A 24,248-nucleotide genomic window follows, 5' to 3' on the forward strand; every position below is an offset into this window, starting at 1 on the left:
AGATGGCAAAAAAATGGGATGTCTGCTGCGAATTACAAATAAAACAAACTATGACTATAACATTTAATTAGAATTAATAGTTTATTATTTCATTCAATTTTCCCTTCTATCTACTCTTCACTTCTCTATATAAAAAAAAAACGAAAATTTCAACTAGAGGCCTAAAATCTAAACTTGCATTTTTAAATGCAAAGTATACTTAATATTTTTTTTACAAACGATTTATTCAATTTCCTTTTCAATTATTAAATTTAGATAAGATTTTATCAATTCAACGTTGAAAAACATCTTTTTATTCGGACAATTATTATATTAATTGTTAACATAGACAAATTTCAAATAAAGATAAAAGAGTTAACCATAGAATTTGATTCAAGAAGTTGATAATTTTATATACCCCACATTTTACTATGCTTGTTCTAATTCTTGAAAAATCTAAGAAGAAATAGAAAAAGATTTTACATTCACTTTGTTCAGCACTTTTTGACCATTGATTTATATTTTTTACAAAGTATTACTCTAACTTGTTGAAAATTTAAAGAAGATAATGTAAAAAGAATAAAATAATGTGAATATTAGCATAGATAGTGTAAGGAAATAAAACATTTTTTCTTGATTTCTTCTATTTAAATAGGATTAAATTGAATAAAATAATAAATTTCTTAGAAAAAATATATACTTTTATCCTAATAATGGAGTAAAATAATAAATTTCAGAAAGAAAGGATGAGCTGCATTAACAAGGTAAAAGTTACAATGTAAAGTAGATGATTCTTAACTTTACACAAGAGACTTCCTTGCAACCAACATATGACAAAATTATCACACTAAGACTGAAAATCAGAGCATGGAAAGGAACAACAGAAAACAAGTCTTCATGAAATCATACATAACAGCATTGCTGGCTGCACTTCTCCACTCTAATATTCCTAACATAGGTTAGAATATGACTTTAACCAAGGGGACCTGGTCAAGCCTCTTTATCCTCGGATTACCTCCCGGGAGCAGCCTACTAGCTTTGCCATAAATGCACTCACATCTCGACAATAGATGGAAGTTATCGCAAAAAACAGCACTTGGCAGACAATAGATATTGCTCTCCATCACATTTATAAGAAGTAATCAGGGGTTCTTCGTGTTACATCCGGTTCTCCCCTTCTTGGAGCTGGATCAAACTGCAATTGCATGTTTTTTCAGGTGTTTCATTAGTTGAGCCACAAATACAAGACCAAATTAGACCTTACATTTCACAGTTACATTCAAAAATTCCAGCACAAGGTATCAGTAAATCCAAGAAAACAATTCTAGGTATACAAGATTATAACATGAGGCACTTCTGAAAGGGGACAGAGGGATAAGCACCTGGATAAATGTGTGCCCTCTGCAGTCATCAACTTCCAAAATAGAGGCCATGTTTCCACATCGATAACAATAATTTGGTGCACTAAATATAGTGACAACTTTTTGTTCCTGTAGTAGAAGATGTTACAATTAATTAAGCTACTTAAAAAGGAAATGTATCACCAGATGAATGAAAAAGACGAAGCAATTAGTTACATGGCTCCAGTTATATCCCTCCATAACCAGCTGATGAGCTCGAGCAATCAGCTTTAGATTATTGGTATGGTGAAATTGCTCAGATATGTCCTGTAAAATTACAGACAAGTGATGAAAATCTGAAGAAATAGTCCCCAAGAAAAGGGAGCAAGAGAGGATGGAAATAAGAAATCTCAAGTATACAGTAAAAGTACCTGCCCAAAAGTGTATCCAGCACCCCGGGGTGACATACCCCAACCACAACGATCATCTGGGTCTGACCACAAAAGATCACACATGGCCCCTTCATGAGGAACTTCTTGGACACGGTCGAAACTTCGTACATTATCAAGGGTTTCAATAGATGGAGACAGTCCTCCATGCAAACAAAAAATTTCGGATTCAACCTAGAATTTGATATTTGGCAACATGAGTTAAAAGGAAGCGAATTCTTGCACTTAAAAGATACATTTTTCATGGTAAGCATCCAAGTGCGCTCACAAAAGATATATTAAATGGGTCATCAACAATCAATGGTATCTTCTGAAACTGCACAAGCCAATCTGAAGCCACTACGCAGGAAAACCTAAGTCCAGACTAACCTATGGTGAAGTTTTCAGCCTTGCCATGTCTTCTGATATTGGTATTCATAGGTTGAGCTAACAAGAAGAGGCCATTATTCTATTATTAACTCTTACGAATTCATGCCCTTATTAAATTCACTCTGCTATTCCTTTCTAAATAAATGAGGAAATTCTAACATGCATTAAAATTTTAAGAAATTAACAGGTAAATAGTGAAACCTCTTAAATGCAGGGACATCATTTCTCCCTCATAATACAAAATTGGTGAAGCAGTCTCATTAAGAAGAGAAAGAAGGAATGCTAGGAGGAACAAGCTCTTAATCCATCTTCAAAACAACCCACCTCCAACTCAACCACAACATCCACTTCCCCTTCCCCAAATCCAATTTCAACATTGGCTGGCTTAAAGAGTCTCAGGCTTTTGGGTTGAAACTGCCTAACATTATCTGGTCTAAGTTGGTGTGATAATTCTATATGGCTTTCCCTGAAGCTTTCAATTGTATTTGTTTGGACTTCATAATTTACTGAAGCATGTGTGAGTAAGAATAGTGAAGCAGCTCATTAACCAGGAGACTATGAAGCAGTGCTTGATTGCTTCCAAAGCAAACAAGAAAGTAGAAACTATTAAGTTAGTCTAAAGGACGAGACATTTTTAGCAGCTACTTTTGTAGATATAGTAGTGCGATGAAAATTTTATCGGACAAGGTAAAAAGCTTAATCACTGAGCTCAGATGCAAGCATATGCTATAGCAGGCTATATTATTGCAGTTAAGATAAAATGGTCTAAGAGACTGTAAAGATTAAACCAGAGTGACGATTAACTAACCAATGCCGTCAAAGGAAAATAATCAAATAGATCAGTAAATGTTTTCCAAACATTAGCATTGCCATACCTGTCAAGAAAAGAAATGATTTACATATCAGCATCAGAATTACACAGGAGGAGATAATATACAACGGAGGCCACACCATCAACCAGAGCAATTGAAATCAGCTTCATATCTAAGTACAAATATGCAGCTTGCTGATTTTAAAGTATTAAACCAGAATAAATCCTGACAGTTAGAATAGTCTTAAACAGGAAAAAAAGAACAGGGACAAAGAAATCAAACAACACAATATTTACAATCTCCTGAAGCAATTTTATAGGTCAAAGGGAACCTTCAATTCCATTCCACCTCCACCCCACCCCCACAACTCAAATTTCTGAAAGGGTAATAAGCACCATGCACACTACTATGTTACTCGGACTCTTCAAAAAATCAACGGGTGCGTGTCGGATTCACCAAAAGTAGTGTATTTTTGGAGAATCCGACACGGGTGCAGCATCAAAGTAAAGAGTCCGCGCAACTAAGTGCACATATAACTTTAGATGAAGGAACTATTGAGGAAATCATGTCAATAAACTTTCAAAGATAAGAGACTGGAAGGCTACTTAGCTCTGTGCAATGGTTATAGAAATAGCACTTCAAATTTGGTTATGCTACTCCAGTTCTGTGAGATGGATACTGAACACTAGTTCTGATATGCATCATAATAATTTTAAAGAGGGTGATTAATTTTGACTTTTGAGAAAACTACTGTAAGCTGCTCCTAACTTTCTTGTTAGTCTTTTTGAAATCTAGTGTAAGCTCCTCCTCCTAAGCCCTGACTGCAGGAGCTGTCTTTGCTAGTGACACTATAAAATAGGTTACAAGTACTCGCACACATTTAACAAATATATGATATTTCTTAATGCATTAAAACTATAAGAGAAAAATCAATATATGAGATATAATGCAACAGCAAACACTAAATTTGTCAATCAAAAATGGTAAGGAAGCTTTAATTACAAGTCATGAAATATTATTAAAGAGTACTTTTTATGTTAAGGATTAATGTTTCAGATTTGTCTTCCCCTTTTTCCTGATAGGTGCTTTTCAGGTATCAGATTATTCTCTCAGCGATAAATTTGATATTTAGATGTCCTGTGAACAGCAAATGAGAGAAGTATATATCACAGGACCTTTACTTAGTTTGGGGATTACATGCTTATCTTTGGAATGGCATTAGCAAAGATTTTACCAAACATTATGCAATACTAAAGCAAGATAGGATTCACTTGGAACTGGATATAGAACCATAGTCTAAAGAACTCACTTCCGCAAGCATTCATCGTAGAACCCATAGACTTGTGTGATCTGCATTTAGGAAATAACATTCAGCAAACTGATTTAAAAAGAGATTAGCCTATCTTAAACGAGCACAAGAATAACAAGTTCCTCGGGAGCCTAATACTACATCTGCACTCAACAGAATGCGGATCTCATCTTCTTCCCATCAATTTGTCACTGATAAAGTACTCCAAAAAGATGGAGGAAATTGATGCCAACATGTGATCCCAAAACAGGTAAACTGGGCCAAATTAAGCAAATAACAGTTTGAGAAAATCAACGTGAATGAAAGCTTAGAACCAGTGAGCTAAGGTTGGAAGTCAAAGCAATCAATCAACTATTCCTCAAATCCCGCATCACAGTCGGAATTGAAAGCACCGAGTAAAACCTCCACCAGAAAACTTTTGCTAGAAGATATTTATTGTACTTATGGAGTGTAATAAAGATCTTGTAAGAATTAGTAAGATTAGCTTTTATTTGAGACAAGTTTCTTTGATTGAATCAATTGTCAAAGTCAACGTCCTGTCTACAGCCAACAACCCCCAACACTGCGGGGGGAAAGACTCATCAAAATAATTGCAGAAGCAAAGACGGGAGAAGAAAATCACAAAAAAAAAATGGAAGGAACAAGAACTACTATAAAAAAATTAAGAGGAATAATATCACTATCATGCACCAGTTTTAACTAGAATGGAAAACAGACCTATAAGTAAGACTGCAAGATAAACTATTCAAATACTAATTCCAACCAGACACCTGTTTTAGCTCCCAATGAGAAAGATGAAAAGACCAGAAAAGCAAAATGCAACAATGGGCTCAACAGTACTTAATTAACACTGGCAAAACAATTTCCTTCATACCTGTCGGCTTTCATGATTTCCTCTAAGAATTGTTAGTCGTTGAGGATAACGCACTTTCAGAGCTACCAATAGCTGTAAAACCAAGATTACACGAATTCTTCAGCTACTCAAATTTTATACCAGAAGTTATTCAGATAAATACAGGTCTCATCCTAATTGATCAGATGCTATTATAAACAATGAAAACTGAAAAGGTCCCCGTGTTGTTTAAGAGACAAGAATCAAGAAGATATAGTACAATCATATGACATACTCCCCGTGTCCCATTGTGTCAGCATTTCTTGACCAGTACTAAGATAAAGAATGGAAGTTTGGACAGATGATCACATCAAAGGGAGTTAGACATAATTTAATATAGCAGTCAATACTTAAAAATTGAAATGAGTTAAAAACAAGATAATTTGTTTTGAACTTTAATAAAAGCAGGAAAAAAGCATGTGAAGGTATTATTCAGTTTGTTTTTTTACTACCTGCTTACTGTACACTACATGAATAATCAATAACTGGTCAAACACTCATGTAAAGGAAAATCTGAATATGACCTGATTCTGGCACACTCCTTTCTATCACTAATTCAAATGTAAGAATGCAGCTGTCTTCATCAAAAATATTTAGAGTGAAAATTTTACAATATTAGGAATTTCACGTGAAAATATGTCACAAATGAAGCAAATTAAGACATTGTTTATTTACTTACAGTAACTGTTTCAACCGAATAATATCCACGGTCAACGTAATCACCCATAAACAGATAATTTGTATCTGGACACTGCAAATATAAAAATTAAACTGGAATAAGAACACAATCAGCTGCGTAATAAATACATTAGAAATATACTAAAGGTAACATGAAAACTACATGGATAAAATTCCTTTAATGAGAATCAAAGATTACTCAAAAAATAGGTAACAGAAAGTCACAAACTTATATCTTATCTCTGAAGGCCAAAGTCACAATATCCATCAGGCTGTTTTATCATATCTTAGAGAACCTCACAATACAAACATAAGAAGCCAGCTATTTGATAATGCAAGTATAGATGCCCTAACACTGCATATTAACCACCTCCAACTTAACAGCATTTGGTAAGAAATTTGTACTCTTAGGATGAACTAGTTGCATCTTCCATCTTGACAGGTAAATTAGTATGCCCAAATACATAATCCCCACGTGCCCCTTAAAGTTAACAGGATTTTTTATTTTGGCACCTAAACTAGAGTTTATTCCTATTAGACACTTAACGTAAGTCCAAAGTGTGTCTATGGAGCACTTCATTGATAATCACCCAAAAATATCAAGTGTGTGTCATTCACACACGGTTGAAGTGGACAGGTATCAAATAAAATGAAGACAGGCATTTGGACCCATATATTATTAAAAAACATTTTTGAATTAAAAATAAATAAAAAGGAAATGTTACTTTTCACATAATCCTCCCCCCACCCCCATTGTCTATCTTCTTCCCAGTTCTCAATCTCAATCGTTATACTAGTGTTTATCAACCCCAGCCCTTTCCATCATCTCCTGCCCACCCACAAATCCTCCCCCGGATTCTTCTCAATTCCCAATCCCAATTGTTATACCAGTTGGAACTTAGAGAGCGTAGTGTCAGTAATATGTTTTGTATAGTGCTTCATTAGTGCTATTAGCTATTCTCATTGTCTGTTCTCTCCTTCCTCTAGATAATTCTACTAAGTATGTCTTTAGTCCACAGCTTCTTTCTTTTCTAGTATTCAACCTATATCCAGATCAATGGTTATTATGTTAGATTTGCCAAAGTGATTATCTAATTTTACCATTATTTAGTATCGTGAAGATCTTGATAGTTCTTTTTTCTGTTAAATTAAATTGACTCGTATAGTAATTCATGATTCAGGCATTTCAGATGACAATAGAAACAAATGCAATTGAACTTGAAAATGCAAATGGTGATTTTTGTTGGCCCATAGTGTAGTTTTGCTAATTAAGTCTTAATTACTCTACTGAATTCTCCAGGATTCAATCGATGAAGGAAAGGGGAATGGCCGTGGTGACAAGCGAAGGTGGAAGTATTAATGGAGGCTAGAGATACAAGGAGAAGAAAAAAAAAACTAAAAATAATACAACTTCTTTTGGCTTTTCACGCTCAAAGTGGAAGTATGTTGCACACACTATGCCACATCACTTTAATTGTCTAATAGGTACATTTTTAATGTTGGAGTGCTTCAAAATGAAAAATTGTGGCAATTATTTTTTTGATAACCGTGGTGTCCGGGCAAGCTTTTGGGCACCTCAACTAATTCCACAAGATACCTATCACCTCCCACCAGCAACAAATACAAAGTAACTTTGTCCACCAAGGCTAGAACAAATGGGAAGAAATCACCTCGGTGTTTTTTTGTTTCTGCTGAGTTTAGAACCTGAGAGCTGAGACCTCATGATTCTCAACCCACTTCATTGACACTGGGCACACCCTTTGGTGCTCGTGGCAAATTTAAGGGGGCCCTTATGTATTGGCCAATTAGTTTTTTTCCTTTCTGATCCAGTCAACTCTCTCCAATCCCAAACAATCTTTTGCCTTTTATTCCTACAATATTTTTCTTATGTGTGTACGTAAACAAATGTCTTTATCCGACATCCACCACAGAGAAGTGATAAAGGTGCACACACCAAGACGAAATTAGCAATTACCTGTCCACCAATCCTAAAAAGTTCAGCAAGATCATGGAACTGCCCATGAATATCACCACATATAGTCACAGGGCTTTTTACTGGCTGCAAAGCAAGAAAATAGGAAATAAATCAAAATCAAACCAAAGATGTAAATACATATTCTCATGAAGAAGACATACATTTATAGTTAATATCCATAGATCAATGCAAACACAATAGCAAGGATACGGGATAAGAATACTCTTATCACTAGGGCAAGAACAAGTAATCACCACTTAATCTTGAAATGAAAGAAGGCAACAAGAAGAAAAGCAAACAGATACAATAGCAAACACATATTATGATATTTAAATCACAAACCATGGCACTTTTTATGAAGCGTAAAAGACAAAAAAAAGACACATCTATTGTTACACAAGTGTACCCCAGTATAACCAATATAGATATACAATCTCAAAAAGACGGGGAAGGGGCCAGTGAGACGAGCCTAGACCTTGGTAGTAATTTTAGAACACAGCACAAGCAACAGAAAATTTGTGAGCACATAAACGTTTATACCTGAACATTACTTTCTTCCATTAGTATCTCCTTAGCCTTCTCACATAATGCTCTAACCTAAATTAAGAGCACAAAAAGATTAGCTGCCAATACCATTTCCATACAGATAGCATACATCAAGACAGGAAAGAAAATAAAGAAACAACAGATGAAACATCACATTCAAAGTGATAATTTGCAAACAATTGAGCATCTATCAGCAGAAATGGAATAACTGCAAGCTCCGTGAACAGAATATTATAGAATATACCAGCAGAACGAAACTAAGCAACATTCAGGAGTAGATTAAATCAACAAAACAGATTCAACCCTTTGCATACCATCAAAGTAATAAACAACTATTACTCCATACAAAACATATATATCATTATTCCGTGCACATATAAAAGCATTTTCTTCCTTTTACAGACTCAACTCATAGTCAAAAGGATGAATTTTTTTTAACAAAAAATCACATTGAAATGACTCACAAGAAGTTCAGAATCCAATGAGAATACACAGAGATCTCAAGAAACCCATCTAAAGTCACTAGAAAACTCCAAATGCAATACTAGCAGAAGAACCATAATTTGGATCCCGATGAACAAATCAGAAATATCTGGTTTGAACCACAATTTGGATCCAAGAAAACATTTTTCTTACAAAAATTAAATAAATTTCATCCATATTAAGAACAAAAAAACGAAACCCAGATCCAGAAAAAAAAAGAGAAGTAAAGACCTCAGGCTCAGATAGAGGCTTGCACTGCATAAGCTGAGAAATCTGCTCATCCAGGTTACCATGTGTGTTAGCTATCAGATCTGAACTCATTTCGTACAACTAATCTTCAAACTAAAAAATTTCAACTTCAAGAATCAATTTTCCTTTTTCCCAATATATAATCTTGAATAAATTTCTGAAATTTTTTTTGCCACCAACCCACAAAAGCCCTTTGCTTTTTATGTATTTTTGTTCTTCTGGGCAAGAAGAAGAAGAGAAAATACAAGAGAAAGCCCTCGAAATTTGTCGATCTACTCTTTATCGACTACGTAAAAAAAAACGAATTTTTAATTCATTTTCTTTGAAAATTTCGATCTGCTACTGAGTCCTAGATATATAGAGAATATAAAAAAGTAACAAAACAATACTTTGAAAAAAAAGAAATGAAAAAAATGGAGAAACAGAAGAAAACAACAGATTATTTGAGGTGGAAAGGAACTTCAAGGAAAAAACTTTTATATAATTAATTCAATTATTTTTTCGCTCAATTATAGGTGTAGTAATATTTCATATTAGGTAATAATATAAAGTAAATGTAATTTAAAATAATTCGATTTATGTTATTTCGAAGGTTATATCAAATGTCAAATTAAGAAAAAATATATATAAAGATTAGCTTTAATATCTTACTATTTTAAGTATATATTAAATAGAAATATTTACTTCGCCAAACATTAATTAAGGATTTTAATTTCTTTTAACTAAATCTCACAAATAGAGAAATTAGATAGATTTATTAGGCGTTGCTTATACATGTGTTGATGATAGACTGATAATACACGTGATGTTAGGTTTTGTTTTGTCTAGAGATAATTAGGTAAATATAATTTCTAGTCAAATGTAATTTTTATTCTAAAATTAAACAAGTTTTGTTTTTGCTATTCAAAAATTACTTTCTTTAGCTTCCTATTATGGAAATTACTAACTCATTTTACTAAGTAAAATATTTAATTTTTTTCCATAAACTTGACAAAACACTTTTCAGTCTCCAAAATAAGCATTTTTGTTTAATGAATATTAAGTTTATTATAGTATTAATCTATGAAAAAGAGTGAAGTCGTAGAAGGTAGTTTGAAGCAATCTTTTCGATAAATTTGAACTATTTTACTTATATTATTATAGTTTTTCTTCATGTAAAATTCAAATATGTTAAATGAAAAGTGATTACATATGCTCAAAACTATGTGTTTGCAACAAATTTTAAACATATGGAGAATAAATCAACCACACAAATAACATATGAAGAAACATGAATATTTAATTGATAATAGTGCGAATACAATTTTGTTCCTCCCTTGATTCTTCTCCCATACAATTTATTCATGATTCGAGCGTATTTCTCAAACTAAGATGATTTAGATTTGACCTTTATATAAATATGGGAAAATTGTATATAATAGCAAACTATTAATTCAAATTAAATTCTATAAATATAGTTTGATTTAATTGTACCTCATAGCAAACTGTTGTTATTTCACCTCTCTCCTATTGAATCTCGCTCGCCACTCTCGTTCTCTCCCTCCCCTCTCTCATTTTTTATACAATCGCAAGTGTATAAAGTGCGTTTGTGTTTGTATAAAGCGAGAGAAAATTGTATATATACACATATTTTCGTTCCCCTCTCTCCCCTCTCCCAGATCTCGCTATCTCACTCGCCTCTTTCACTTTATACAAAAAACGCAAATTGTATAAAATGCATTTGTGTTTGTATAAAGCAAGAGAAAATTGTATATATACATATATTTTCGTTCCCCTCTCTCCCCTCTCCCAGATCTCGCTCGCCACTCCCCCAGATCTCGCTCTCTTACTCGCCTCTCTCACTTTATACAAAAACGCAAATGTATAAAATGCGTGAAAATTGTATATATACATATATTTTCGTTCCCCTCTCTCCTCTTTCCCCTCTCCTAGATCTCGCTCGCCACTCTCCCAGATCTCGCTTGCTCACTCATCTCTCTCACTTTATACAATTGATCTTTTTGTATATGTATACCAAAGCAGATTATACATCTGCTTTCTTTGTATATGTATAGCGAAATATACATATTTATGTTTGCTATGGAGCACAATTATGCAAACTTTGCTATAGCATACAAATATGAATTTTGTGTTTGCTCTATGTGAAAGTTGCTCAATAAATATTCCATGAATTTGCGGAATAGCCTCCAAGAATTCTAATGGGAATCAAATTCTTTTTATAAAATCCCAACTAGAATTGAACATGATTAGAATTGACATAAAAAGTGTTGCGTGATATTTTTGGGCCTAATACATAATTGACATGACTTCAATTTGTATCATTTTGTAAAATCAATTTTTTACTTATTGTTTTTCCAATTAAGCACATCTATTTAATAAAAGTGATACATAATATACACTTCTAATTGTTGATTATTTTGCGATATCAATTTATCTAATATGATTAAAGTGAGCGCAAATTATGAGAAAAACGGCGAATAATTAAAATTGCACCAAATATAAATCAGATATTATCTATTTAATATTGTTAAAATGTGTGTTAATTAAGTTATGATCTTACGCTGATAAATTTTCTAGTTAATTTATGTATGACCTATATTGAAAATTACAAGACCAACATCATGATATCGACTACAAAATAAAAGTCATTTTTTTTGTCCTTTTTAAATATTCTTGACTTTATTCAAATATAATCATAATTGAATTAGTATTTTCTTCGTGTATCAATCTTTATAATATAGTTAAAATAACAAAATTTAAAATATATAATATATAGTAGAATAATAATTAATGAATTGGACTATAAAGACTATTTAGATTTTGCAGTTTGCTAACGATGCTTTTTGGCTCAACAAATAAAAAAATAAGATAAAATTTATGGTTAGAATCTCTTTATACATAATTGATATCGAATTAGTGAATTATCCTATCATTACTTTATCACAACAATTCTTGATATTTTTGCATATATACTATAAAAAAAAGTGAATTAATGTCTCTTGATTTCATTCACTTTTTTTTTTCCAACTACGAATGAAAAAACTCGACAATGTAGATCATTATTTATTATTGTTATCAATGTTATTTATAAGCAACAAATATCAAATAACTTTGTTCATTAAAATTAAAACATTTTTTTTAGTTTTTTGTTGTTATTGTTATATTTGTATTACATTTATTTGCTTTCTATATATGATCTAATATAATTTCACCTTGAGAAAATGCTCCATCGATTCACTTTTACTTTTTTACTCCTTAGGTGTTTGGACATGCAATCTTGTCCACTTAGTAGGTGTTTGAACATGCAATTTTGTCCACTCCATAGGCGTTTAGACATGCTATTCCAAATTTTTCAAAAAGCAAGATGTGAAACTTCAAAGTTCAAATCAAAATTTTTAATTATTTTTAAAATTTAAAACTTAACCCATAAGCTTATATTTTGTAAAGAAAAAAAACTCATCACTTTAATTTTACAAAAAAAAGGACTCATGATCGGAGTAAAGAGTTTGTCCGTACCATAACTACTATATTGACTAGTGGATCTTTATAAAGTTATATATATTTGAAAATTTATAATTATAAATATTTATTTATATATATATATATATATATATATATATATGTATGATTTATCAATATAACGTGTTAGGATATTCTTTAGCTATCAACCCAAATTTGGCGCTCTTGGATTAGCTTTTTTACTCTAATTCATCCATGATGCAACAGACCTATTTTGCACCACAATAAGGGATTGATGCGGTGGAGCTAATTTCTTTACAAATATTTGTCTTTGATGTGAGAATTTATTTCATATTTTGTATTACATATATCGGGACATTGCTTAACTTATTTTATCCACACATATTTGTTAAGTAATGCCAGCATCCTGCCTATGACAAGGCCCGCGAGGGGCTGGGTGGCCTGGGTCGGGTCATTATCGAACATGGTACTTGCTTGGTGGACTTAGTTAAGAAATAAAGTTGTGTCTTTGCTATCAGCTATAACTTTTGGCATGATGGTAAGCGGTTGATTTTAACAAGTGGAATCAAAGTCAAGGTCATGGGCAGGTGTTGGGAGGGGGATTGTTGAGTAATGTCAACATCCTGCCTATGTCAAGGCCCACGAAGGATTGGGTGGATCGGGTTGGAGTCAGGATCGAACATGTCGCTTGCTTGGTGGACTTAGTTAAGAAATAAAGTTACGTCTTTGCTATAACTTTTGGCATAATGGTAAGATCTTTGGGATCTACCCAAAAAGGCAGATTTTAATTTAGGGAAAAAGGATAAATATACCCCCGAATTATCGTAAATGGTAGGCAAATATCCTCTGTCATACATTTGGGACATTGGTGCTCCTGCCGTCCAAAAACTAGACCATATATGCCCTTCACTTTAACGGAAGACTAAATAGGGACACGTGGCACAATCTTATCCGTCGATCCGATATTTAATAAATGTCGGGTCGGTGGATAAGATTATGACACGTGTATGTCCATTAGTGTAAAGAGTATATATGCTCTAGTTTTTGGACGACAGGAGTACCAATGTCCCAAAAGTATAACAGAGGGTATCTGCATACCATTTACCATAGTTCAAGAATATGCGAGACTTTTTTCTTACTCACAACAAAGTAGACTGAAGGAGTAAAATCTGAATTCACTTTTTTTTGTCAGACAAAAATTAGTCCCACACAATTATTTTCAGTTGTATGAAACACCTAATAAAATCTCTCAAATAGAGACATATTTTTCTAAAAAATATTTAGTTACTCAAGATTATTCACTTCTAACTTTGTCCATTAAAAATGATAGGAACTTGAAAGCTACACATATGACAAAAGTTTAGTGCCATTTGCAATTTGTTAGCAAACAACAGGGTTCAGTCACTTTCTTTCCATGCAAAGTCAATCTTCTGCTAGATATTAATTAATTATTACAAGTAGTTTCTGGTTACATGTCACTTGAATAGTTTTTCACATGACTGCATTTTTTTTCTTAGTATAAATAATAAAAGAAAGTGCACAGATAATATTAAGCCAGAATAAGAAAACAAATACCATCATGTTACAAGAGTTCTACAGCAAGAACATCTTTCTAGCTCTGTACATTTTTTGACAATTTAATTTCAAGACTATAGTTCTTCATATCATTATACATATACAGATCAGAACATGTACACATAATCCCTAAGTTGGTTGAAATTGCCCAGAAAGAAGCTATAAATGTTCTGTATAATCTTTGAACTAACTGGTGTCTGCTGAAAAAAAATCATCTATCAGCAAGGCTTGAATCCCTTTCTTTAACATGACTTGATTATAAGATCATCAGTATTTAGGTGTTAACCCAGTAGAGGTTCTTCCAGTGGCACCAATATGGGTGTCTGGAGGTTCATACTGCAGGTGACTATTACACCAAGGAGTGCACAAACTGCTGGAACGAGACCTAGTGCATACCGATTGAGGGAGAAGAAATGGTAACTCGGATTGCAGTTGTGCAGTTCCGGAGTGGATCCTGCATAAAAACATGACAATTGCCAAAGTAAATAAAGATTTCTCCGATGCTACAAATAATCTAATTAAGAAAAGGGAAATGAATTTTGTACCTTACTATAGATTTTTAACAGAAATTTTCTGGTAACAAGTCTATAGTAAAGTAAAAAGATCTCTGATAGAAGTTTATACGAAAATACGAGGGAGAAGCAAAAAATTATTAGCAGATAAAAAGGCGTTAAGGAAATTTAGATGGAGCTATTTCATTAGTTTTCCCCAGACATGCTCAACAATGGATGTTGAAAAATTAGAATGAATTTGCATTGAAGCTGTGCATTGACTGAGATAACAGAGAGATTTGGAACCAAATACTTACTCTGATACGACTCAAGAATGAACAAAGCCACCCCACATATCATTTTATCCATAAAGCTCAATGATCCATACACAAAGGCACAGCCATTGAGATCTCGGCCAACCAAGACACTTTGCATGCCCACTCCAGTTACCTGTTAAATCACATCGGAAAGAGGTGCACATGAAGATTGTAATTGTAGAATTTATGATCACAATGCATGTTTTACAATGAAACTGAGTATCATAAATCACACTCCTTCACTATTTCCCCATTCCATGACACAATAAAGAGCCTGGCTTCCTCATGGAATAATAGAAACCATATACATGTTTGCAAGGCATGTAGCTGACCCATATTCCACAGTTCAGAATATTATTGCCTACTCCCCAGTTAAACAAGTTCGTTGTTGGTTAGGAGCTTCATAGAACTCAAATAAGTGACAAAAATTAAGCAAAAAAACACAATAATAGAGTTCCTTGTTAAAAGAATATCATTAAGAAACAAATGGAAAATTGCCTTTCTAAGGAGATAATTATATCCACATATAAAAGGTGACAATTAGGTTAACCACATAGAGAGTCAATCAATGTTTGAAAGAGTATTTGGTCCATATAAATTTATCATAAGTGAATTTTACACGTAACGAGAGCCTGAGATGTTTCAAAATGGTTTTGTATCATGCTTAAATAGAAAGTATTGACCATCTAGTAGTTGATAAAGGCAATGTATGGAGCACCTCTCTAGCCTATGTCAGCAGAAATAACCAAAACTATATGGACCAATAAACCAAAGCTTAAACTTTTCACTCAGTTAAATAATTGATGCCTTATGCTGTAACAGGATAAATTACTAAGATAAAGTTTCAAGACCTGATATCAAACTAAGCTCATAGAACATTAACCTTACCATTATCAAGGCATTTGCTATGCCAATGAATATCGACAAGATATACATATATGCGTTCATGTTTCTTGGAAGGAGGAGTATTCCTATGCCACAGAGTACCCAAAGGAGACCTCCTGCAGTATAAAAGCCCTTCAATCGCTGGCTTGTCCACTTAATCTCCTGCATATAATACAACTATCAGAGCAACAGAACAGGCAAAAAAAAAAAAAGAGGCTCTGGAAAATTCAGAGATAGAACTGATGAAAAAGTTCTGCTCTGTATGGACCTGTAGCAGGATGGATACAACGAAGCTGCAGACAAAGATGATTGCAGGGACCTATCAACATCAATTAAAGAAGGAACAAGTGTTAGTATTGTATTTCTTCCCTAGCCTCTCTTCACATAAAATGTCTTTATTTTAAATGGAAACAATGCTCAGAAAGATACCAAAGCTTTTGACGATAGACTCATCTGCAGGTCATTGATCACATAGAAAGCAAGAAATGCCTGCAAAGCAAACAATTACAAGAACTTTATTGGTTATGAAACCAAGTGAATGCTTAGGAAAAATGATTCAAATGAAATCCATGTCATCATTGTAATATCTATTGAAAAGAGCTAAATTCAAAAGAAACAATACTCACCTGGGAGACATTAGTCACAAGTCTGGTAAGCACGTAAACAAGAGCAACTTGGTGATATAAAATTTTCTTAAACCAATACATCCAAGAAATTCTAACATAACCTTTAACATGAGCTTCTAATTTCAACCTGCCCAAGAAAGGCAAATATTAGAGTGAACATCTAAGCAGAAAATTATCAAAACCTACCCCCTTAAACTGACAACTCAAGGTACTTGAAAGCAATCTCCCATTTCGAAGTTAGCATAGTTCTCATTTTTTTTCTTATGTATCCCAATTTATTCTTCAGGATGGAATTTTATTTTTCATCGGAGTTTTACACAAATGAAGCTATATTGTTATGCAGAAAGAAAAGGTGAACAACTTTGATGAATGCCTAAGCTGGTTACAGGTTAGATCCATCAAAACTCTCAAACAAAGTGATTTTATCCCCAATTCATCCAAGCAATCAATTGCATTTTCATGAAAATTCAGTCCAAGCAACTAATGCAGTCAATGCATTCACTCAAAAATAGAGAAATAAGACATGTGCTTACCTTGGCTCTCTGGTTCCGATAGCAAACACAACAACGAAGCAGCTTCCAATGAAAATTGATATATATGCAATCCAACGATACTGATCATTCAAAAAGTAATGAGAACACAGCCAAAAGAAAGTATTAGAATAAATAGAGTAACAACTAAAAAGTCACACACCTGATTTTCAACAGCAGCAGGTGTCCCTGCTCCGACGATATTGAACACAACAAAAGCAACTGCGTATAAGCTAAGGTTTGCAACCTTCAAATTCATCACGTTCAAACAAATGTAGAACGAACCAAAAGTTAATGACTGCTCACGTGTATAAGGAAAATTTGCACGAAGTCATGGAGGAGATCACCAACCATTGTAAAAGCATTGCGGCAACTAGCTAAAACTACTCTGCTTGTCGAGTTCAGTGTAATGCAGTTCACCATTGACCTACAGGAAGCATACATCTTGTTAAGAAATTACAAAGAACTATCAGCTAATCTTCGGGTTGTGCTTGGTAAAATTTCATAGGGGGGGTCATGTTCTAGAAGATTAAAGCTGTCCTTCTCAAGTTATTACAATTTAGTTAATTACTAGCAATCTACAAATTTGAGGTAAAGTTTAGCATGTTAGCAGAGCAATTACTTGTCTAAAGGAGGTAACTTCATGATAATTATCAGGATCCTACATAGCTTCAGTGCGCAAAAGCGATGGTCACTCTAGCTAGTTCAGTTGGAAGAATATGTGTGGTCTTACGGACATTTGAGTGAGTGGCGGTGGAGGAGGATCAAAGGAGATAGATATGGAATACAAGTTTGGTATTAAAGAATGAACAGATGTAGTTCTTACGGCACCGCTATTTCAGAGGAAACCATAAATAGACTGACAGACATTTTCCCGAGTTCACAAAACAGGGGATAAGCACTGGTGTTGTGATAGAAGTCCAGAAGCAAGCTATATTCACCAGCTCTATACAGGTTACTATCCATAGCAATCAGGAAGCTATGTAATGAAAGCAGGGAATAGAGTATCACAGTCCAAGTCCATGGTACACATTGTCAACTTTTGCCCAACTGGCCTCACAACTGTCTCTTGGATAATTCATATCGAGTTCAAAAGTACACTTACCATGTGAACACATCCTTTGTATTATAAAGTACTTTACTTTTCTCTCCCTTTCCGATGTGATATTTGCCTAAGATGTTTTCTTTTTGTGGGTTGGATTTGCCTAAGATGTGAATACACCACTTCTTTGGAAGCTTGCTAGCATAGAGCCTGTTAGTCACTCCGTCGTGACAGTCAGATACAACCCCCGTACGAACTTAGCTTCCTTGTCTTAGGTTTGTCTACCATCCTATCATAGGAGTCCAGTTCTAATACTATATTTTTCAGGCCAAGCCATTAGTTTACTGCAGCAACAGGAGAGTATTTCTTTTTGATGAACATGGAGAAAGATAACTATTTTTGCGGTGGAAAGTACATGGATTGCCATTCGCATTCTTATTGCTTATAACTTGAGGAGGAGAAGGAGGACATCAATTAGCTGGTGTTTTTTTCTATAAAGGATTGATGGATCTAGATCTTTTACTTAGTCACAGAAAACTGCCTTCCAAATAGTAGACTAATATATTAAGCCTGCCATAAGAAGGTTTTCAGGAGTAAATGGGCAAACCTGGCAGTCTTATAATATTTAGAACAAGAAGATAGATAAGAGCAAACATTACATGTGTGATACTTGAGTAGCAGCCCATCCCACATTGAAGATTGCAGCAAACACGCTGTAACCAATAGTTTGCAGCATGGCCGAATCAGAACCGATAAGTTTGCAAGGCAAGCAACCGCCAAATACCGAAGAAAATGAGACAGCAACCAGGAGAGATCCTGCAATATGCCATACTTTAAAATGCCCGAATCTGTCTATCTATCAGGTAGAACAACAAATATTAGTTAGAAGGTTCAATAATAAAAAAAATTAAAGGTATGCACTACTATCTGGGGATATAGGTGTAGTTGTTATTACTCCTGAAAAGACTATGTGCTGTTCTCATGTCAAAAATTACTTATTGCATTTAACCAACCAATAGATTATTAAGAAAATGACTGCATAAATAAGGAATACTCACACAAGAAATACTATACATTTTATAACAGACAAGCATATGTTTAGATAAGAAATGGTGAAAATGGTAGAGCATGTTTTCATCTAGCAACGACTTCATGATCTCTTTTAGGAAATGACATTAAAATATCTTAACATGTTTTTCTTAAGTCATCTCATCCATTTTCCAGGAAAATACAAAAGATGCTTTAAACTCAGTAGGTGATATAAGGACAAAGTTTAGGTAGTAGTTATGTTCTTGAGAGATACCAGTTCCCCAGCAAATATAGTAGTCAATCCATCTGCAACTTGACCTGAGAGCATTACAACTGCAGCATCACTGAGAAACAGACATGGTATACATGAATACACAATCAATTGCTTCACAAACTACGGTATCCTATATAGTATATACCCTTTTCTTTTGAGTTTATTTAGACATTTGGGGGGGGGGGGGGGNGGGGGGGGTAATGAAACGCTAGGGACACAGGAGTGTAGAAGTCACATGCTTGACAAATTGGGGAGAGTGCAGTAGTTGCCAACATGAATGGGGTGAATTAAGGACAAAATTCCACTATTAGAACTGAGAGCCCGGTAGCGAGCCCTTTAAATGTCATTATACAATGTTAGTTAGATGCGGCATGCTAACAGCAGCATAACAGGGCAGTGATCAGTTCAATTTTCATATGCCCATCCTGAATGTTGTATCCCCAGTATAGCTGGCTGCAGATATACCCTATGATTGTATACAAAAATGAAACCAGTCTTTCTATTTAACTAATTAGAAGCTAGGCTCCTAGTAGATTCCATTGAACTCATAACATTCACACAACACACTCTAAAGTACATAAAGTTGTGGTAAGCAGCAACTCAAGAATTGTGAAAAAGGTGGCTATATGTTAGATTGCTATCAGCAGACGAGCTACATCACAATACAGTAAAAGAGGTACCTGATAATTTTAAGATGCAGGAGTCAGGAAGGGGTTTTATTCTTTTTTGTCTTAATGCTAAATAGATTATTGGAAGACACATGCTCATCAGAGTACCTAACAGCAAGAAAATAATTAACAAACCTGGGGGATAATCCAATATCCGTTAGAAAGACTAAGAGATAAGTGAACCAACAGGCTGAAGTTATGTCGTTGAGCATGTGCCCAATGCCGTAATAAAAGACTGAACACCTTCCGAGGGGTTTTATCAATGATTCATCATCCTCACTATGATTAATCATAGTCATAGTGCTATAGAAGTTTTGGCGGTGCTTTGATGAATGGGAAACCTGCAATCCAACAGATGAGGCTTCGGATGCAAAATTGCATTGACTTAAACACAGACAATATTCAGGGAGAAAATTGAACCACACAACAAAACCAACAAAAGAAGTAATGAAAGGATACAAAGTAGATTCAACACTCTCACCTCGAGTTCTAACAAAAGATTTACATCTTGCAATCTTACACAAGTAGTGATACTAAACACATCTTGTTCAAGGTTGATGGTTGCACAATACACAGTACATACACCAAATATAGCATAACCAAGAAACTAAGATCACACAACAAGTGAAGGTTTCAAATAACTGAACCACCATAGATGCCTGATGGAGACACAAGTATGTTGGATCCAAGTCTCAGCAAAAGAAGGTATCAGATAGTGAATTCATACAAACAGTTATGTTTAGAGGAAATACCTTACTCTAAAAACTTGACTATTAATAAACAATGACAAGTATTTAAACAGACTCCTATCAGCTTTTAAATAATTACAAGATATCCCAACTGTTTGTTAAGTGATGTTGACGTTTTGAAAACTGCATCATACATCATTCATAGATTTTCTCCTTTCCTTCCATCATGACAAGAGCAATTATGACTAAATTAATACTCTGCTTAGCCTTGCTTATACGTATCAATCACTAGCTGTACTCCCTTAAGGACCACTCTTGAAGTAATAAAAATTCACTTACTTAGGACTTGCTTAAACTTTTAACCAACTGCTTATTTCCTCTAATACTAGTCATGATTTGATGCATAAAAAATGAACTAGATTACCCCAACGCCTTATCCTTATCAATAACACTTGGGATCAAGAAATCAGCCCTACTAGTAAACCCACCTCTCTCTCTTAAAAAAAATAAAAAATAAAAAATATCACCATACTCTGCAACCAAAAACCAGAAAGTTAATCTCTTTACATCTTTACATGTTCATCTTAATCCCTCCTAAAAAACAAAAGGAAACAACAAGGAAGCTTACGCATACCAGCTACCCAAATAATCATATATACAAAATGAAAAACAAAGCAGCTTGGAAAACAAAACAAAAAAGAACAATTTTTTCACGAAATTGAAGAAGAAAAAATGCAAAATTATACCTGGGTTTTAGGGTGAAGCTATGTAGAAGAAGAACCCATGATTTATATAAAGAAGAAAAAACTAACCTTGGATCCACAACAATCAAGACTCAAGAGCAAATAAAAAAATAAAATACTTTCATGCAACACAAACCAATCAAGAAAGTAGAAACAGTTAATAAGCGTGATCTAGACGAGAAAAAGGGCAAACCCCTTCTGTTTGTTTTCTTCTTCCTTCACCGCCACCGCTTATTGAAACCTTGAAAAGCCACCTCCCTTTCACCTATAGCAGTTCACAAAAACTGAAAGCAATTAAAAATGATATCTTTTTTTCTCTATTTCCCACCACTGACTGGCATTCTGAGAATTTTGTTTGTCCCTTTCTAACAAATTGGGAGTTATTATCACTGTGTTTGTCGATTGATGTGGGGAGCTTCCTTAAAATGCCGAATCTTGGAAATTAGCTAAAAATTGAAAGAAAAAAAAAATAAGAATCTAAACTCAAAATTAGAAAATGTTGAAAAGATTCTTTTTTTTTTTTTCTGAAGAAAAGATTCTTATCTTCAGTTAGCCACGAGCCCACAACTTCACCCCTTTTATCATGTGAGTGTCATTCTTATGTAAGAATCACGTTAATTATATTTATATCATTTCAATTTTATTGGATATCACCTAATTAAACTTACAAAACTATAATGACCTCACCATTTAGTTCGATGGCTTTTACCATTTTGACAATTTTAAGTCATTTTAGTGTCACCCTTGGTTAAAAATTTCATGTTACTTTCCATGTTCACAAGTGGAAGGCTCAATTTAAAGTGCTTGCGGAATTAAACTAATTCTTACGTACAACTTAGATTCATAATATGTTGATAAAGTATTGCATTCTTTATAATAATAATAATAATAATAATGATAATAATTAATAACTAATAATAATGCATATAAAGCTTATAAAATATAATTTTTTTCATGAAAATAAGTCAAGATATAAGACTCTTCATGTTCTCAAGTTTGAAATCCTTTATTAGCAAAAGCAACAAATTTGTCTTCTGAATTGACCTGCACACCAAAGAATAGTAATTGCACCCACATTTTAAAATATGTTTGACTTGATAATAACCATAGTCAATTTTATGCAACCAACTCATTCAAAAGTAATATACATACCATTTACTATTAAACTAAACAAATTTGGTTGGGGAACTTTTGTCACAAGTCAAAATAACCGCATACATAATTCCTTAAAAGTGATTATTATCAGGTGCTTGGTCATAGAATTGATTTGAAACTCAAATTTTGTTTTTAAAATGTGAATAAAACTTTAGTTCCAGTTTTAAATTATGATTTGAAATTTCCAAAATGTAAGATTGCAATTTCAAATTATCACTTCGATTTTTTTAAAATGTAAAACTTAATTTAAAAGTTCTTATTTTGTAAAAAGAAAAGTCTGCCATTTTAAATTTTGCAAAAAACAAAAAAAAGACTTATGCTCGTGAATATATTATTTTTATAGTAGGAGAAAATAATATTAAAGAATAACTAGTAATTATTATTATTGATTATTTTTTGATTAGTGAATCCTTATAAAATTAAGTGTATCAGGAAGTTCGTAATAATATGTAATTACAAATATTAATTTAGAATTATGAAAATTGTATAATGTTCGAGAAAGTTTAGATAATTTTCACATAATATGATATTTGTGTATCTAATAAAAAGAATATAACTTAAAAAATATAAATTTTATGTCTTTATAAAATTTCAATTTCAAATTAATCAGAGTTTAACGTCGAAAGGATCTAGTCAATTATTGGTGAATGGGATCCCGTCTAAATGAAAGATTCTTCCATTTTGACACCCAAACCGCCCCTTCACGGCTTAAACAATTATAAAGTTGGGCCAATAAACTTATGAGTTATGGTCCCACAAAGAATCCTAATCTAAATCTAGTGATCACTAATCAAACTTCTTTTTTTCGAGGGTGCTTACGTTACGTCTTTATGTTTTTGTCTCTTTATTGAAAAATAAAATTAAAGAATTATTAATAAATCACATAACATTATATATTAATTATGTGAATTTAATTATAAAAAAGCAAAAGAAATTTTATTTGTCACTAATAGAGTTATTCTTTTCATACATCTCGTTTTATTTCTCCGAAATTATTAAAATTATTTTTAATGATAAAAATATTATTTAAATAACAAATATTACTTATAACGCATTTACTAATAATTACCGATCTGGAATCTAAACAAATATATAGGGCATGAAGAAATTGCTTAGACTTAGGATTAAGATTCCGATATAATCAAGATTCCTAAGTACATGCTAATATTAATGTGAAAATGACAATTATACATGATGTGTCATCTCTTATTGTTGGCTTATTTGAAACTTTGTCATAATCTTTATCATCCACTACTCCTAAAGTCACAATCAACTAATCTTTCAATTAAAAAAACAAACTAAGAAGAATTAACTTAATCAAAATAGTTATTTATTCAATCGCTTAAATTAGAAATAGCTAGAGAACGTATAATTTTATGTATAATATATGTGTGTATATATATATATTTGACTAAAAAAAAGCAAATAATGAATCTGACTAATTATTTATATGATAATCCCTTAAAATAATTTTTTATTAACGTGGATATGTGCAATTGAATAAACAAAAAAAAAGGATACCACCAAAAGTTATGATGTCATTCATGCTTAATTAGAGATCTTGAATTTAAACATTGAATATTGAATCACCTTTTATAATTTATAAGAATATCTTATTGAAACAGGAAAAAAATAATAATAGAAAAACAGCAAGTTGGACTTT

The 24,248-nt window shown here is 33.1% G+C and overlaps 2 protein-coding genes across 5 annotated transcripts; both read right to left on the reverse strand.

Annotated features, from left to right (window-relative positions):
* Positions 1-714: 714 nt before the first annotated feature.
* On the reverse strand, positions 715-9,487 carry LOC125867489 (serine/threonine-protein phosphatase PP2A-5 catalytic subunit). The gene is made up of 11 exons (XM_049548011.1): positions 9,064-9,487; positions 8,344-8,400; positions 7,804-7,887; positions 5,830-5,901; positions 5,133-5,204; positions 4,259-4,299; positions 2,946-3,012; positions 1,751-1,942; positions 1,557-1,646; positions 1,362-1,469; positions 715-1,174 (listed from the first exon to the last, which is right to left on the reverse strand). Exons 1-11 carry the CDS (start codon positions 9,151-9,153, stop codon positions 1,109-1,111), a joined length of 939 nt encoding a protein of 312 aa, XP_049403968.1. The 5' UTR covers positions 9,154-9,487; the 3' UTR covers positions 715-1,108.
* A 4,623-nt stretch (positions 9,488-14,110) lies between these two features.
* Positions 14,111-21,942, reverse strand: LOC125873990 (uncharacterized). 4 transcript variants are annotated; one of them, XM_049554810.1, is made up of 13 exons: positions 21,612-21,942; positions 20,134-20,340; positions 19,331-19,400; positions 18,687-18,883; positions 17,337-17,412; positions 17,149-17,232; positions 16,989-17,068; positions 16,456-16,582; positions 16,259-16,318; positions 16,098-16,148; positions 15,833-15,991; positions 14,945-15,077; positions 14,111-14,590 (listed from the first exon to the last, which is right to left on the reverse strand). In XM_049554810.1, the coding sequence occupies exons 2-13, from the start codon at positions 20,295-20,297 to the stop codon at positions 14,418-14,420; spliced, it is 1,374 nt and encodes a 457-aa protein (XP_049410767.1). In that variant the 5' UTR covers positions 20,298-20,340; positions 21,612-21,942; the 3' UTR covers positions 14,111-14,417. The 4 variants fall into 4 exon arrangements, with proteins under 4 accessions (XP_049410767.1, XP_049410760.1, XP_049410756.1 ...); XM_049554803.1 differs by lacking the exon at positions 21,612-21,942 and adding an exon at positions 21,434-21,503 and having other exon boundaries at positions 20,134-20,339; XM_049554799.1 differs by lacking the exon at positions 21,612-21,942 and adding an exon at positions 20,480-20,720 and having other exon boundaries at positions 20,134-20,339.
* Positions 21,943-24,248: the final 2,306 nt, after the last annotated feature.

This window comes from Solanum stenotomum, chromosome 1, assembly GCF_019186545.1.
Source record: "Solanum stenotomum isolate F172 chromosome 1, ASM1918654v1, whole genome shotgun sequence".
NCBI classification, from domain to species: domain Eukaryota; kingdom Viridiplantae; phylum Streptophyta; class Magnoliopsida; order Solanales; family Solanaceae; genus Solanum; species Solanum stenotomum.